This window comes from Lissotriton helveticus, chromosome 11 (assembly GCF_964261635.1).
Source record: "Lissotriton helveticus chromosome 11, aLisHel1.1, whole genome shotgun sequence".
Classification (NCBI taxonomy): domain Eukaryota; kingdom Metazoa; phylum Chordata; class Amphibia; order Caudata; family Salamandridae; genus Lissotriton; species Lissotriton helveticus.
The window spans coordinates 1,033,587,120-1,033,603,330 of NC_136072.1; the positions used below are offsets into that span (position 1 = coordinate 1,033,587,120).

The window sequence follows — 16,211 nt, forward strand, 5'->3', positions numbered from 1 at the left end:
GGAGGACTGGGAGGGGTCTGAGGAGTGCCAGTTGGATCAGGACAGGACTGGGCAGTTGAGCTAGGGGAGGCCAGTGGACTGGACACTTCGACCGACACTGGATTTGTCTCCCCTCCTACCGTGGCTACGGAGGAGGGGGCTGCTTACAGCGTGATGTTGACGAGGGCGGCCAAGGCCTTAGCTCTTGAGCTCCCCGTCGCGGCCGTGAGGACTAACCTCCTCACTGAGGTGCTCAAACCGCAGGCAAGCTCCTCGGAGCCTCTCCTGCCGAACGTTCTGCTGGGCACCTGTTCCCAGCCCTCTACATGCCTATCTGTAGATCAGAACATGGCCCGACGCCACCGCCCGGCTCCGGGCGACCCTTGCTTTCTGTCCACCCACCCCACCCCTGAGAGTCTGGTTATCAAGGCCTCTAATTCCCAGACCGCATTCCCGACTGCCCCGCCAGATCGAGAATCCAAAAGGTATGACCAGTTTGCTGTTCTCCTCACTCAGTTTGGGGCTGCGGTCTGTCAACACCGCTTGCCTTTTGGGCCGTTTACACCCACTCTCTGTGGGATACGGTTGCGGACGTGCTGCCGCAGTGCCCGGCGGAGACCCAGGCAAAGCTCGCTCAAGCCCTTGCGGAAGGGCGGGATGCAGCGCGTTACTCCATACGATGTGGATTGGATTGGATTAGATAGAGCGATTTCCACGACGGTGGCTTTTCGTCGCCACGCCTGCTCATGGACATGCCGTTCGATCGCAGTCGCCTTTTTGGCGACAAGGCAGACAGTGCGCTTGAGCGTTTCAAGGACTCCAGGGCTATGGCAAGTCCTTGGGCTTGTCGGGCCAGCGCCAGCAAATTTCTGCCTTTCGTGGCCAAGGAAGGGGCGCCCCTTCACGTCCTGCCATCCACAGGCCGCAAAACCAACCTCAGCGTGGCGGTGCCAGGGGACAACGCAAGGCCAGTCCACATCCACCGCCGCAGCATCCGCCTCAAAGCCCTCCTAGTCCGTGCTTTCAGGCCCACTCGACGCCAGTGAGGGGCATGGTTCGCCATCACCTGCTCCACTGGCGCACCATCACATCGGACAGGTGGGCGCTGTAAATCGTCCAATGGGGCTCCTCCCTCCCCTTAGAGGCCACCCCTCCAGCCATGCCACCGCAGTACCACCGCATGTGGGGGGATCACTTGCAACTTCTGCAGGAGGAAGTTACGGCCCTCTTGGCCAAGGGGGCCATCGAGCGTGTTCCTGGCCCAGAAGTAGGACGTGGTTGCTATTCCCACTACTTTCTGGTACTCAAGAAGGGCAAAGGAGGCCTAAACCCTATCATGGACCTCAGGGGCGTCAACGGCTTCTTCCGGAAGGATAAGTTCAAGATGCTGACCTTAGCTCAGGTCCTAGCTGCCCTAGACCCTGGAGACTGGATGGTAGTGTTGGACTTGCAGGACACATATTTCCATATCCCCGTCCTGCCGGCCCACCGGCGTTACCTGCGGTTCACGGTAGGCCACGAGCACTTTGTTTACCGTGCTCCCCTTTGGCCTTACCAGCTCCCCTCGGGTGTTCACGAAAGTGATGGCGGTGGTCGCAGCTCATCTGTGCAGATCGGGGGGTTCAGTCTTCCCCTATCTCGACGACTGGCTGTTGAAGGCGGGCTTGCCCCAGACAGTCGTCCGCCACCTCTACACTACGGCCGACCTCCTGCACCTGCTGGGGGTCTCCATCAATGTGCCGAAGTCACACCTGTGCCCCTCTCAGAAGGCCCTCTTCATCGGAGCGGTTCTGGACTCGGCGCAGTTTCGGGTTTATCCTCCCGATCAGCGGGTTCGGGATATTCGGGCTCTGATTTCGATCTTTCAGCCTTTATCCCGTGTCTCGGTCAGGTTGACGCTGCGGCTTCTGGGGCTGATGGCCTCCTGCATCCTTCTGGTGCATCACGCCAGGTGGCGGATACGGGCTCTGTAGTGGGACCCGAAGTTTCAATGGGCCCAGCATCAGGGCAACTTGTCCGACCATGTCTTGATCTCGGAGGGCTGTCTTGCAGTGGTGGCTCACGAACCGCGATTGGGTCAGCGGCAGATCCCCCTCTCTACCCCAACCGGAGCACATAGGAGGGACGGATGCGTCCCTCCTGGGCTGGGGGGGCCACATGGGAGAGGAGGAGATCAGAGGCCTCTGGTCTCTGGCGGATTCCCGGCTCCATATCAACCTTCTGGAGCTGCGGGCGATCCGACTTGCACTGAAGGCATTCCTTCCCTCTGTCCGGCGAAGTGTAGTGCAGGTGTTCACGGACAACACCACCACCATGTGGTACTGCAACATACAGGGTGGGGTGGGGTCGGGGACCCTTTGTCAGGAGGCTCTGCACCTCCGGACATGGCTGGTACACCAGGGCGTCACCCAGGTGGTTTAACACCTGGCAGGTTACCTGAACGCCAGGGTGGACAAACTCAGCTGCTGGTGCATGATGGATCACGAATGGCGTCTGAACTCTGACGTGGCGCAAGGTCTCTTTCAGCAGTGGGGAGAGCCTTGGTTAGATCTATTCGCCACCGAATAGAACGCGCAATGTCATCAGTTCTGCGCGTTGGAATTTCCGAGGCGGCACTCACTCGGCGACGCTTTTTGTCGCGATTGGAGCTGCGGTCTGTTGTATGCCTTAACGCCTATACCACTTCTGCCGAGAGTGCTGAAGAAGATCAGGCGCTACCGGACCCAAGTCATCCTTGTGGCTCCGGACTGGGCACGAAGGTACTGGTATCCCGAGCTACTCAGCAGGTCAGTCGATCCCCCGATTCGTCTGCCTCTTCAGGAGGACCTTCTGTTGCAGCAGCAGGGGACGGTCCTCCACCTGACCCTGTCCAGCCTCCACCTCCATGCGTGGAGATTGAGCGGCGGCAGTTGAGGCCATTTGACTTGCCTCCTGAAGTCTGTGATGTGATTCTGGCAGCCAGGCGTCCCTCCACAAAATCGGTGTACGCCTGCAGGTGGAACAGATTTGCGGCATGGTGCACAGCAAAGGCTGTGGATCCTCTCTCTGCCCCCTTTCAGAGGTTCTCCTCTTCCTTCTTTCTCTTGCCCATCAGGGCTCTATTCTGGGCACTCTTAAGGGCTACCTCTCTGCCATTTCTGCCTTCTTGAGGCTTCCTGATCAGCCTTCTCTTTTCAAGTACCCTGTTGTAAATAGATTCTTGAAGGGCATCACGCACATGTTTCCTCCTGTTCCTTTCATTTTTTTTTTTGTTTTTTTTGTAAATATTTTTTTTATTGCAGCAAAATCAGAGAGTCATACAGTATAATCAAACCATTCCAATTGATGTTCAGTTGAAGCGCCGTCCCCTTACTCCTGTGTCACACAGCCATTCAGCTCACACCCCTGAGGTCGAGCGGCAAAGTCACGGGCAAAAGGAATTGCGCTGGTACAATCCGTGTATAACTAAAGCCACCAGTTGGATGGGAGATGGCAGAGCTGCTTTTTAGTCCTAACACACCCTCTCTCATGTCTCAAGCCCAGTGGAATCAGGAGTCAACGTACACCCCCCGCTAACAAAACCCCCTCCCTCCCCCCGTAACATCCCCGTCCCCAACTACCCCGCCCCCCTCGACCAGAGCCCCCCCGACCACCCCCCGCCCCCTTCCGGTCCCCCCACCCCCCCAGGCATGCCAGATAGGCACCTAACCGAGCTCTCATCTCCTCTCGTAGGACCAGATCCGAGACATGGCAACAGGATTTGTCAGCGAACAGTCATAGTTCATCACATTGGAACGCAAGGGTAGTGAAGCAGCAAGGTGGGCCTAAGCCGTCCTCTCGGCGGGCGGGTGCCCCGCCCGAGCCGGACTATGCACCGGGGAGTCCTCTTCTTCCTCGTCCAGGCGTATGAGATCGAGGACCAGCCCCTCCCACGCCCTGGCTCTCTCCATTGCCATGTCATTGTCTATCCTGAGTGCGGCCCGCAGGCGAAGCCCACCCTCACATCTAGCCCATTTAAGCAGCTCAGCCCTCCAGCGCTCAACCACGGGACCCCGGGATGCCTTCCACTGGGACGTAATGGCCCGCTTTGCCAGGAGGAGCCCCAAGTCCAGGAACTTGCTAGTGACTTTGTTCTTCGATGTGTGCGGGAACCAGTGTAGCATGCAATGTGCCATGGTGAGTTGCAGGTCCCTCCCCGTCACCTCCCTCAGAACCGCCACTACCTCCTCCCAAAAGGGCCCCAGCTCAGGACAAGACCAGAACATGTGCCGGAAGTCCGCTGGGTCCGCCGGGCAGCGCGGGCAGGATGCCGGGAAGTATTTATGTAGCTTGTCAGGGGTTAGGTAAGCCCTATGTAGGACATAAAAGTGCACCAGCTGGAATCTCGCGTTGCGCGTGCCATTCCGGGCCCTTTCCAGTATGCCATTCCAGGCCTCCTCGGGGATCTCAGTCGCCAGATCAGCCTCCCATTTTGCCTTCAAGGCCAACAGTGGAGCGGTGGATTCCGAGACCATGCGTCGAGATAGGCACGTGACCGCCCTGACCGTCCCCGACATCATCACGACGTACTGGCAGCCCAGCGAAAGCGTCGGCTCCGACATGCCCGCCCCCCAGTGCCTGCGGATCGCCGCCGTTAAAGCCGCATGTAGGAGGAAGTCCCCCCCCATCAACTCAAAGCGCTCTTGCAGGAGGTCGAAGGGCAACATCGCCCCGTTTTCATACAGATCACCCATGGACGAGAGCCCCCGCTGATCCCAGCCGTCCAGCCCGTGCCACGAGCCCCCGTGCGGCAATGTCTCGCAGAATCTAAGTGGGATCTCAGGTGCGTACGGGACCGTGACACCACACCTCCGGCGGTATCTGTTCCAGCATTTTCTGGCCGTTGCAAACTCCTGCGTGAGATGAAAGTCCCCCATCGGAAGCCCCAGGACAATCCGGGATAATACCTGGACCGGACCCGCCGGCTCCCCCGACCCGTCCGCCTCTCTCCTAGCCCGCGCCACCCACTGCGTCAGCCACTGCAGCTGTGCCGCCAAGTAGTAGAGCTCATAGTCTGGGACAGCTAGACCTCCGTCTGCCCGAGGGCGGAGAAGTGTGGCAAGGGCCACCCTACGCCTGCCCGCTCCCCATAGAAAGCCGATGACCATCGACCGCAGCCGTCGGAAGTAGCTCGCTGGGATCCAGATCGGTAGGGTCCCGAAGAAGTAAAGCAGCCGCGGCAGGGTCACCATCTTGAGAAGCGCCACCCTCCCCATGAGTGACAATGGGAGCGTGCCCCAAAAGTCGAAGCTCCCCTTAGCGTGCCTGATCGCCGTACCGATATTCCCCTCAAGGACATCAGCATTGTCATGAAAGATCGAGGTGCCAAGATATCGCAGGCACCTCTCTTCCCAAGTCACGCCTTCCGTTATTTGCGGGCATTCTCTCCGTGGGCGGGCCGGGAATAGGTGGGACTTCGCCCAGTTCACTCGGAGGCCAGATATCGTACTCAGCGATTGCAGGAGAGTCTTAGCTCCGCGCAGGGAGTCCGCCGAGTCCGCCAGGAACATCAGTAGGTCATCAGCGTACAATGCGATGTGGTGTATTTGGCCATAGACGTCCAGGCCCCGATAAGCCCGGCCCAGCCGGGCCCGCGCCGCGAGAGGCTCGACAGCCAGGGCAAACAGCAAGGGGGAAAGAGGGCATCCCTGACGGGTGCCCCTGCCCACCCCACACATCTCAGAGATAACCCTCCCTGTTCTGACTCTCGCCGTCGCGTTCGTATAGAGCAGTCTCGTCCAATCGACGAAGCCCTCGCCAAGGCCCAGCGTTCGTAGCACATGGAAGAGATAAGGCCATTCCAGGCTGTCGAAGGCCTTCTCCATGTCGACAGCAAACACCACCGCCTCGTCGCCATCGTATGTGTCAGCCTCTAGGATATGCAGGAGTCGTCGCACATTGAGCGCCGTATTGCGTGCCGGGATGAAACCCGATTGGTCCGCATGCACCAGTGCGGGCATGTGGGGGAGCAAACGCGTCGCCAAGACCTTGCTCAGGATCTTGTAATCCAGGTTGAGCATGGACAGGGGGCGGTACGCCGATCTGTCCCACGGCTGCTTACCCGGCTTCAGTAGGGGGACAATCAACGCCTCCCTCGTGGTCGCAGGGAGACAGCCCAGCCGCCTCGACTCGTTGTAGAGCCACGTCAGCCGGGGCGCCAGGAGATCCACGTAGGTGAGATAGAATTCCGTAGGGAATCCATCGGTGCCCGGTGTCTTGTTTCTCGCCATGCTCTTGATGGCGACCCGCACCTCTCTCTCCATGATCTCGTCCCCGAGTCGTTTCGCGTCCGCCTCTTCCATTTCCGGCAGGTCAAGACCCTCCATAAAGGACTGGACCTCCTCCACCGAAGGGAGGACCCTGCTGCAGTAGAGCTCTGTATAGTAGTCGAAAAACAGTGCGTTGATCCCCTGCTGATCAAACCTCGCCGCCCCCGCGTGGTCTCTGAGTTCAAGGATGACTGAGCTCCGGCGGGCCGGGTTGGCCAACCAGGCCAGAAGAGCCCCCGATTTGTCGCGGTCCGAGTGCGCCCGCGTTAGGTAGGCCTTGTAATCAAAGCATCGGAGGCGTTCCACCGTCGCCGCCTCCGCCTCCCGCGCCCCCAGCAGAGCCTCGTGAGTGTCCGGCCGTTCAGGTCTCTCTCTCTCCATCCTCCGGAGGGTCTCGTCCTCCTTCTCAATGTCTGCCAGTAGTGTTCTCCGCACGCCCGATGACGTCGCAATGCACTGGCCCCGTAGTACGGATTTGAAGGCGTCCCATTCCGTCGTGGCCGAACCCGCCGTGCCCGCGTTCACCTGGAAATACTCCTCGATGCCCGAGGCGATCGCGGCGCGGAAGAGCTGATCTTCCAGTGCCTCAGGGCGGAGCTTCCAAGCCGGTATTCTCGGGCGGATCTGCGACCAGCGCAGCCGCACGAGAAGCGGGTTGTGGTCCGAGATCGAGCGCGTGAGGTACTCACTGTGGCACACTTCCGCGTGCACGTCCTGCGAGCACAGGAATGCGTCAATACGGACATGCAACTCGTGAAGGGCGGAGAAGAATGAGTAGTCTCTGTCCGCCGGGTGGTTAGCCCTCCAGGAGTCGACCAGTCCCCACTGGCGTTGCCAGGCTGAGCACGCGAGTGCGAGTCTGCCAGCTGCTGCACTTGGAAGGGGGGGGTGGGATCTATCCTTGGCGGTGTCAGCCACACTGTTAAAGTCGCCGCCCAGTAGCAGGGGCTCCACTAAGAACTGGGCCAGTTTATTGGACAGTAGGGAGAGGAATGCAGGTTGGTCCACATTCGGGGCGTACACGCAACCCAGGTTGAGGTCCCTCCCGTCCAGCTTGCCCCGTACCATTATATATCTCCCCTCCGGGTCAATTACCTGTTGTGTGCATTGAAAGGGGATCCCCGCCCGTATCCAGATGGCCACCCCCCTAGCATAAGCAGAGTAACCTGTGTGAAAGACCTGTCCCCTCCAGCGCCTCTGTAGCGCCTTCCCCTCTTTGTCCAGCAGATGGGTTTCCTGAAGGAAGGCTATGTGTATGCCCCGCCTGACCAGATAGGAGTGGATCTTATGGCGCCTATGCATCGAGTGCATCCCCCTTACGTTCCATGTGAGACATTTGTAGCCTAAGTCGGATCCCATGTCAGAATCCACCAAGCCCCATTCGCCCTCTCAGCAACCCCCCCGGCACGCCTAGGTCCCTCCCTCAACCCCTCCCCAACTTGCATAGTCAAACTACCCCAACACCCACACCCCCGGACAGACAACCAACGTGGAAACCCCATCCAAACTCAAGTATCAAAAAGCGTGTCACTACAAAATAGGGCTGGAGAGGCAGCGATGCCGGTCCCATACAGGCCCGAAACCCCCCGCCCCCGCCCCACACCCTTAACAACAAACAGGAGATGTCTCCCGACTCTCCCCGTCCCCAAGGTCTCAGTAAGAAGTCCCGGGGGGCACTCGCACCTTACTGCATAGCGTCCAGAAGTGGCCCCCCCCGCCTGCACGCCCCAATACCTTACTGATGTGGCCAGTGTCCCACGAGCCTCCTCAGCCAAGGATACCATCCGCCGTCTGGGGAGTCACCACCGGCATGTCTGTCTCTGACAGCTCGTGTCCGCTGCTGGAGCCAGGGCTGGGAACACTGGCTTTCGACTGCTCCGACGCGCTGCTGGAGGGGCTGGCGTCCCCCTGGCTGATGGCCACCACTGCCTGCACCGCCTTGGCCCGTTCCTGCTGCCAGCCCGAAGGGGAGCCAGATCGTCGTGTTGGTGTCGTTTCCGTGGAGTGTCTCCTGGGAGGGGACCGTGGTGTGGGGCCCGAGTTCGGCTCCCCCCTCTCATCCAACCAGCTCCAGGCCTCCTGTGGCGTTGTAAAAAAGTGCGTGCGTTCTCTATCGACCACCCGCAGTCGCGCCGGGAACAGCATAGCATAGGGCAGTTGTAGAGACCTCAATTTTCGCTTGACCGCCAGGAAGGAGGCCCGCTGTTTTTGCACATCCCTGGTGAAGTCCGGAAAGATCATGACCCTGCTGTTGTCGATTCTCAGGTCCGGGACACCTCTCACCTTCTGCAGTATGTGGTCTCTGTCCCTGAAGTGCAGGAGGCGCAGTACAATCGGACGCGGAGGCGCCCCCGGTTTGGGGGGTCGCGCAGGGACCCTGTGTGCCCGTTCAATGGCAAAGAATGGCGAGAGCCCCTCCGGGGCCACCTCGGATCGCAGCCAGCCCTCCAGGTAGGTGACCGCGTCCCGCCCCTCTGTGTTTTCGGGGACCCCAACGAGGCGGAGGTTATTGCGCCGAGAGCGCCCTTCACTGTCCTCCGCTCGGAGCTCCAGCACCCGTACTTTCTGTGCCATGTCCGCCAGTGACTTTTTCAGCTCCAGTACGTCCCCTGGGAGACTTTTCAGGGTGACCTCAGAGGTCGCCACTCGCTCCTTCAGCTTCTTGTGGTCGTCCTTCAGTAGGGTCAGGTCCGACCCAATGGTGTCTATGCGCTTCTCAAGAGCCTCCCGCGACGCCACAATCGCCTGCATAATGTCTCCCAGGGAGGGGTCTCGCGGGTGGGCCGAGCCCCCAGCTCCCCCCCCAGGCGGGACGTCGTCGTCAGGGTGCCCCGGGTCGTCCAGCTTCAGGGTCTCGGAGCCCTTCTTCCTGTTGCCACGTGTCATCCTTGCGGGCAGCGCCTGTCCGATGCCTCCGCAGCAGCCGCCGATGTTCCCGCTCCTCGTCCTCCTCAGGTCTGCCGTCCCTTTAGATCTCTGGGCCCGCGCCTCACGGGGTCCAGTCCGCGGTGTCGTCCAGAGGCCAGGTCCTGTCCCACCAGCGTCGTGGGGCACCAGCGCCCCAGGTCTGGGCACCTGGAGGGCTCAGGCAGGGTGTGCGCCACTGATCACCAGTCCCAGCGTGGCCCCCTGTATTCGGGCGTCCCCGGCCAGTTAGGCGCTTCCTTCCGACCTCTATTTCAGCGCCCCATGAGGGCGGGACTCCAGCAACTCGTCCCCTGCTCTCCCCGTCGCCCTTTTCACGTATGTGCCACCTATCACCTGTGGCGCAGTCTCCCTGGCACTGCCACCGCCAGGAGGGCAGGACAGGCGCTCTCCGCAGGTCCAGCACCCCACACGGCCACCGCGGCCCAGCAAACGACCGTCAAGGCCAGATAGGTGCCTCTTCCCGCCTTCAAAGTCAAAGGCGCGTGGGGGAGGGCAGCCAGTACCTCGTCCCCCGCTCTTCTCGCCGCCTGCCGCACTCGTGTGTCCTCAGACCCCGCGTGGTGTAGGCTCTCCCCTCAGATCACCACCAGGGGGGCAGGTCAGGTGACCCACGCTGTCTCAGTGTTCCACGCGGGTCCAGTGGATCTCCAGCCGGCCGCTAAGGCGATCGCCGGGTCTCTGTCGGCGCCATTTTGGGGTCAGGCAGGCCGATCTTCCCCGGACCCCCAAATCCGCCCGCGAAGGTGGTAGCCTTTACCCCTCACCTCTGCCCGCTCCCGGAGGGTCTCTTCTCACCAGTGGCCCGCCACCTCAGCTCCAGGGGGCTTCTCCCCTTCTCTCGGGCTCCGTCACCAGGCGCGTCTCATCAGGACGGCGGCCGCCATTTTGGGCCGCCCCGTCTCCGTGTGCCGCGCTCACCGATAAAAGTCCGGCGGGGGCAGTTACAGGGGCCCCCGGTCCTCCAAAATCTCCCTGCGTGCCCCTGGTGTCCACCTGGGCACTGTTGGGGGGTCAAGGAGTGAGTCGGGGTGCAGGATGTGTGGTGGTGCGAGGCGGGCACGGAGGAGCTCCGGAGTCCCGCGTCCACCTACATCGGCGCCCTAGCCACGCCCCCCCTCCTGTTCCTTTCATGATGCCTCAGTGGGACTTGAACCTTGTCCTAACCTATCTGATGTGCGCTCTTTTCGAGCCACTTCACAATTGCCCTCTTCGTCTTATTACTCTTAAGACTACATTCCTGGTTGCCATCACCTCTGCCAGGAGGGTGAGTGAGCTCTTGGCTCTAACTTCTAAGCCTCTTTTCCTTTCTGTCCATCCGGACAAAGTTGTTTTAAGAACGCGTCCTTCTTTCCTGCCCAAGGTGGTTACAGCCTTTCACATCGGGCAGTCCATCACCTTGCCCATCTTCTTTCTGCCTCCGCATCCCTCGAAAGAGGAAGAGAGGCTCCACTGTCTGGACCCAAAACGTGCGCTCTCCTTCTACCTTGATCGCACACGCCAGTTCCGGGTGGACGACCAGCTCTTTGTTGGTTACGTGGGCGCGAAGAAGGGACGGGCGGTGCACAAATGAACCATCTCTTGGTGGGTCGTGTTGTGCATCAAGGTCTGTTACTCCTTGGCTAAAAAGGAGCCCCCTGTTGGGCTGAGGGCCCATTCCACTCGGGCCACAGCGGCTACTACTGCCCTGGGTTGGGGAGTCCCCTTGCAGGACATCTGTCATGCAGCTACGTGGGCCTCGCTGCACACGTTTGCTAGACACTACTGCCTGGACAGCCAAGTCCAGAGAGATGGCTTTTTTGGCCGTTCCGTTCTCCAGGACTTTCTGGTGTGATCTTGGTTCGCAGACCCACCACCTGGGTTTGTATTGCTGGGGTATCTATTTTAAGGTAAGGAATCTAACAGTAACCTGTTTCTTTCAGATGCACAAGTTACTTACCTTCGGTAACGATATTTCTGTAAGAAACAGTAGTTAGTGTTAGATTCCTTACTGCCCCACCCATTCTCCCTGTTCTGCGAACTGACATCTAGGGTTAAGGTATTCCCTTTGAGGGCCCTAGTTTTATAGCACCAGTGTCGGTCTCTGGCATGGCTCTGCGTTCCTGGAGTGGAAAGCTATGTACAAGAACTGACGTCAGCGTGCGAGGGCGGCGCCTAAGTACTCCGACGTCATCCCGGCGCCAACGACGCCGCCGCCGACGGACACGGAGCAGCAGACAACGCCTACCTACGCGCAGTGGTACTGCTACGCAAAACTTTACGGATCCAGTCTGACGCCTGGGGATATCCTAAGGTAAGGAATCTAACACGAACTACTGTTTCTTACAGATATATTTTTACCGAAGGTAAGTAACTTGTTCAACTAGTAGTGTGCTATTTGCTTCACCTCCAAAAATCACATTTAGCATACACTTTCATAAGACAGCATCTAAAAGCAATTGCAGCTTATGGTCCAACCCGTAAACATCAGTCACTTTTTTGAATATCAGTCATCAAAGCTTTTATGAAAGGGTTAAAGAGAGTAATCCCTCCATGTACGCCTCCAGTCACTTCATGGAATTTTAATGTTGTGCTCACACGATGAATGTCCACGCCTTTTGAACCACTGCATTCGTGTCCTCTGCAGTGTCTTTAATGGAAGGTAGCTTTAGTTGTAGCTATAGCTTCCCTAAAAAGATTTAGTGAAATTCATGGACTAACCATCGAAGAGCCTTCTTTTCAAGTTTTCCAGGACAAAATTCGACTGAGTATAAACCCAAAATTTCTCTGAAAGGTCCTATCTCCCTTTCATCTGAATCGAACACTGGATTTGCCTGTCTTCTTTCTAAAATCCGAGACCGTGGCATAAAGGGCCCTTCAGACATTTGATGTTAAAAGAGCACTCATGTACTACTTAGAGAGTACTAAAACCTTTAGAAAAACACAACAGCTAAGTGTGGCTTTTTCACACCCTAATAAAGGTAAGGCCATCTCAAAAGCTGGAATTGCAAGATGGATTATAAAACGTATACGCATTTGCTATGTGAAGGCTAAAAGGGCTCTAGCAACAGTTCCAAGAGCTCATTCCACAAAAAAAAAGGTGCATCAGTGGGTTTCTGAGGGAACATTCCTTTACCATACATTTGTAAAGCGCCTATGATGGCAAACCTGCACATATTTACAAAACATTCCTGTGTAGATGTTTATGCCAGGCAATCTCTGGTAGGACAAATGTTCTTACACACATTATTTCACACCACTGCACCATCTAATGCCTAGAACTACCGCAAGAGGAGTACTGCTTTACAGTCCATGCATAGCATGTGTATCTGCAGCCAAAACAGGATACGAATGGAGTATGCTACTTAACCTGTATGCATCTATTTGTAGCGTGTAGTGCTGCAGATTCACATGCGTCCTCCTGCCTCCCAGGCAAGGAAAAGATGGTGCCAGAAGTGTTCATATAAAACACCATATATAGATATCAACATGTAACACACATGTTCAACAGCAATTAATATCCTGCAAGACTATATCCTCACACTCCAACATGTTGGAGGAAAAAATGAACAATCTTACAACGGGACTATTGGACATTCGCGGAGGAGATTGACACTCGACGTCACATCAGCAGTAAAAAGACTTCCTCGAGAAAAAACACTTGTACAGTCCGATGGCAGGAGTGTTCATAGCATATGAATCTGCAGCATTACACGCTACAAATAGATGCTTGCAGGGTAAGTAACATACTCCTTTCTTAACTATTGTGTGCTCCATCTCTCCAAATAACAAGCAGACTGATGTGCCCTCTTTTTTTATTTTTTATCTTGGGCATATTGCGTGGTCTAATATATATTCAATTAGTGAAAAAAATGTTGTTTGGTTACCACTTACTAAAACGTACTGGATGTGTTTAAAACAGATATGTAAATCCATTTTTAATAACGTTAAAATGTAACTGGAGTCTTTAACATATCTGTACATTAACATTATAATTTAAATGACATTGTGTGAAATAAGACTACCTGTAGCATTTACTTTGAAAAAGTGTTGTTTTCTTAATAGGTCCCCTAAGAATGTCTCCTAAAGCACAGCGACACCCACGAGGGCACAGAATTTCCTCTGGTAGGGGTGCGATTTCTGGTGGTTTGGAATTTGTTTCCCATAATGCACCCGGAGAAGTACCTACCCCTCCTGTGTCTCGAAGCAACCCAGGTGGAACATGGTCCTCAGTTGTTATTGGGGGTATGTAAAGTTTAGATTGCTGTTAAAGTTTTCTTTTGTTTGCCTAATAGTTAATTATACTTAGTTTTCAAAATATTGCTATGCATGTTGTGGATAAGGGAATTTAACATTTGATCGACTGAATGAAGAATTGTAAAATTGAATTATCTTAAAAATATATGCCCACCTAGGTGGAGCCGCATAGCCCCCCTACCATTCTGTATTGGTGGCCAGGCTTTGCTGGTATGGGGTCCCCAGAGACAACATCTGGTTGGGTCAAGATGGTCTAGGAAAACTAGGTTCATATTACTCTGCTGTGCTTGAGAGCCCCAATGAATAGGCTGATTCAGCAGAATGCAATCAGCTATGCAAAAAGATAAAGCTGTTAAAGTGATAAAGCTATTGAGCGGATGAAGCCATTGAGATAGTGGTTAATGGACCCAAGTTGAAATACTGGAATCATGTAGAAGACCTAAAGCATTGCAGATATGGGAAGAAATGGTACGTATGCACTCTGGGACGTAGCTATCACTGGTGCAGTCGATCCCTCTGAACCCTGTTTCTACTTCATGAGATAAACAGCAGTCATAGGGCCCATTTCCTTTCTTGCACTAAAATACCTGATCCCCTTACTAAGCCACTCATTTCACTTTTCATGCCTATTTTCTCATGTTGTCTTGCAAGTGTCTGCTATTTAGCTGCACCATAAATTCCAGGGTTTTGTCGCTTTTTGGGATACTTTAAATCATCCACATTTCGCAGACCGTGTTCGTTTCAGAGTGTGAATATCCATTCCACTATAATGGCTGAGCAACTGTTTTTGCTTTTGGTGAATCCCTCTTCACACCTCAGGCAGGAAGATTCATGCACAATTGATTCTTATCAGGAAACATTATTGGGGTGGACTAATGACTTGAGGGCAAAACATTTAACACAAGTAAGTTTAGTAATTGATATAGGAGATTTCCAATTCAGTGACAAAATAATATACTAAAGTTACATACAACTAATTCTTACTGTGCATCATTTTACAGTTGATATATGTATTTAATAACATTTAATACCTTACCTTCTTCCTATTACAGTAAAATTATTTTTACTAAAAGGTACTGCTACTGGTCAAAACAATTTTCCTACTGAAGAGCATTTCAGTGGAGAATCTACATGTAATAGATAACAAGCATTTACAATGCAATGGTCTCGGCATTATTAAAGGTAGAGCTATTGGCATTGCTCATGACATTTGTATTTTTTTAAAATCATAAATAAATGTCATTGTCATTTACAATGCCAATAGCTTAATCGCTCGCAAATGCATGACCTATTGCATTTACACCTACACAGAGCCACACACACAAAGCCACCCACACACACAGAGCCACAGACACACACACAGAGCCACAGACACACACACAGAGCCACAGTCACACACACAGAGCCAGACACACACACAGAGCCACAGACACACACACAGAGCCACAGACACACACACAGAGCCACAGACACACACACAGAGCCACAGACACACACACAGAGCCACAGACACACACACAGAGCCAGACACACACACAGAGCCAGACACACACAGAGCCACACACACACACACACACAGCCCCACACCCACACACAGACAGCCCCACACCCACACAGCCCCACACCCACACAGCCCCACACCCACACACACAGACTCACACACAGACAGCCCCACACCCACACACAGACAACCCCACACCCAGACAGCCCCACACCCACACCCACACACAGACAGCCCCACACACACACACACACAGACTGCCCCACACACACACACACAGACTGCCCCACACACACACAGACAGCCCCCCCACACACACAGACAGCCCCCCCACACACACAGACAGCCCCCCCACACACAGACAGCCCCCCCACACACAGACAGCCCCCCCACACACAGACAGCCCCCCCACACACAGACAGCCCCCCCACACACAGACAGCCCCCCCACACACAGACAGCCCCCCCACACACAGACAGCCCCCCCACACACAGACAGCCCCCCCACACACAGACAGCCCCCCCACACACAGACAGCCCCCCCACACACAGCCCCCCCACACACAGCCCCCCCACACACAGCCCCCCCACACACAGCCCCCCCACACACAGCCCCCCCACACACAGCCCCCCCACACACAGCCCCCCCACACACAGCCCCCCCACACAGACAGCCCCACACACACACACACAGCCCCCCACACACACAGACAGCCCCCCACACACACAGACAGCCCCCCACACACACAGACAGCCCCCCACACACACAGACAGCCCCCCACACACACAGACAGCCCCCCACACACACAGACAGCCCTCCACACACACAGACAGCCCTCCACACACACAGACAGCCCCCCACACACACAGACAGCCCCCCACACACACAGACAGCCCCCCACACACACAGACAGCCCCCCACACACACAGACAGCCCCCCACACACACAGACAGCCCCCCACACACACAGACAGCCCCCCACACACACAGACAGCCCCCCACACACACAGACAGCCCCCCACACACACAGACAGCCCCCCACACACACAGACAGCCCCCCACACACACAGACAGCCCCCCACACACACCCCCACACCGACAGCCCCACACCCACACACAGACAGCCCCACACCCACACAGACAGCCCCACACACACACAGACAGCCCCACACACACACAGACAGCCCCACACACACACAGACAGCCCCACACACACACAGACAGCCCCACACACACACAGACAGCCCCACACACACACAGACAGCCCCACACACACACAGACAG

General features: G+C 56.0%; 1 protein-coding gene across 19 annotated transcripts in view; it reads left to right on the forward strand.

Moving 5' to 3' along the window:
* Positions 1–16,211, forward strand: part of ATXN2 (ataxin 2) — a 1,876,777-nt gene that overhangs the window by 550,343 nt on the left and 1,310,223 nt on the right. For all 19 annotated transcript variants that reach the window (XM_078667457.1, XM_078667461.1, XM_078667458.1 and 16 more), the window contains one exon: positions 13,236–13,415. In XM_078667457.1, coding sequence (XP_078523583.1) covers positions 13,236–13,415 — 180 coding nt within the window. The remainder of the gene's footprint in view (positions 1–13,235; positions 13,416–16,211) is intronic.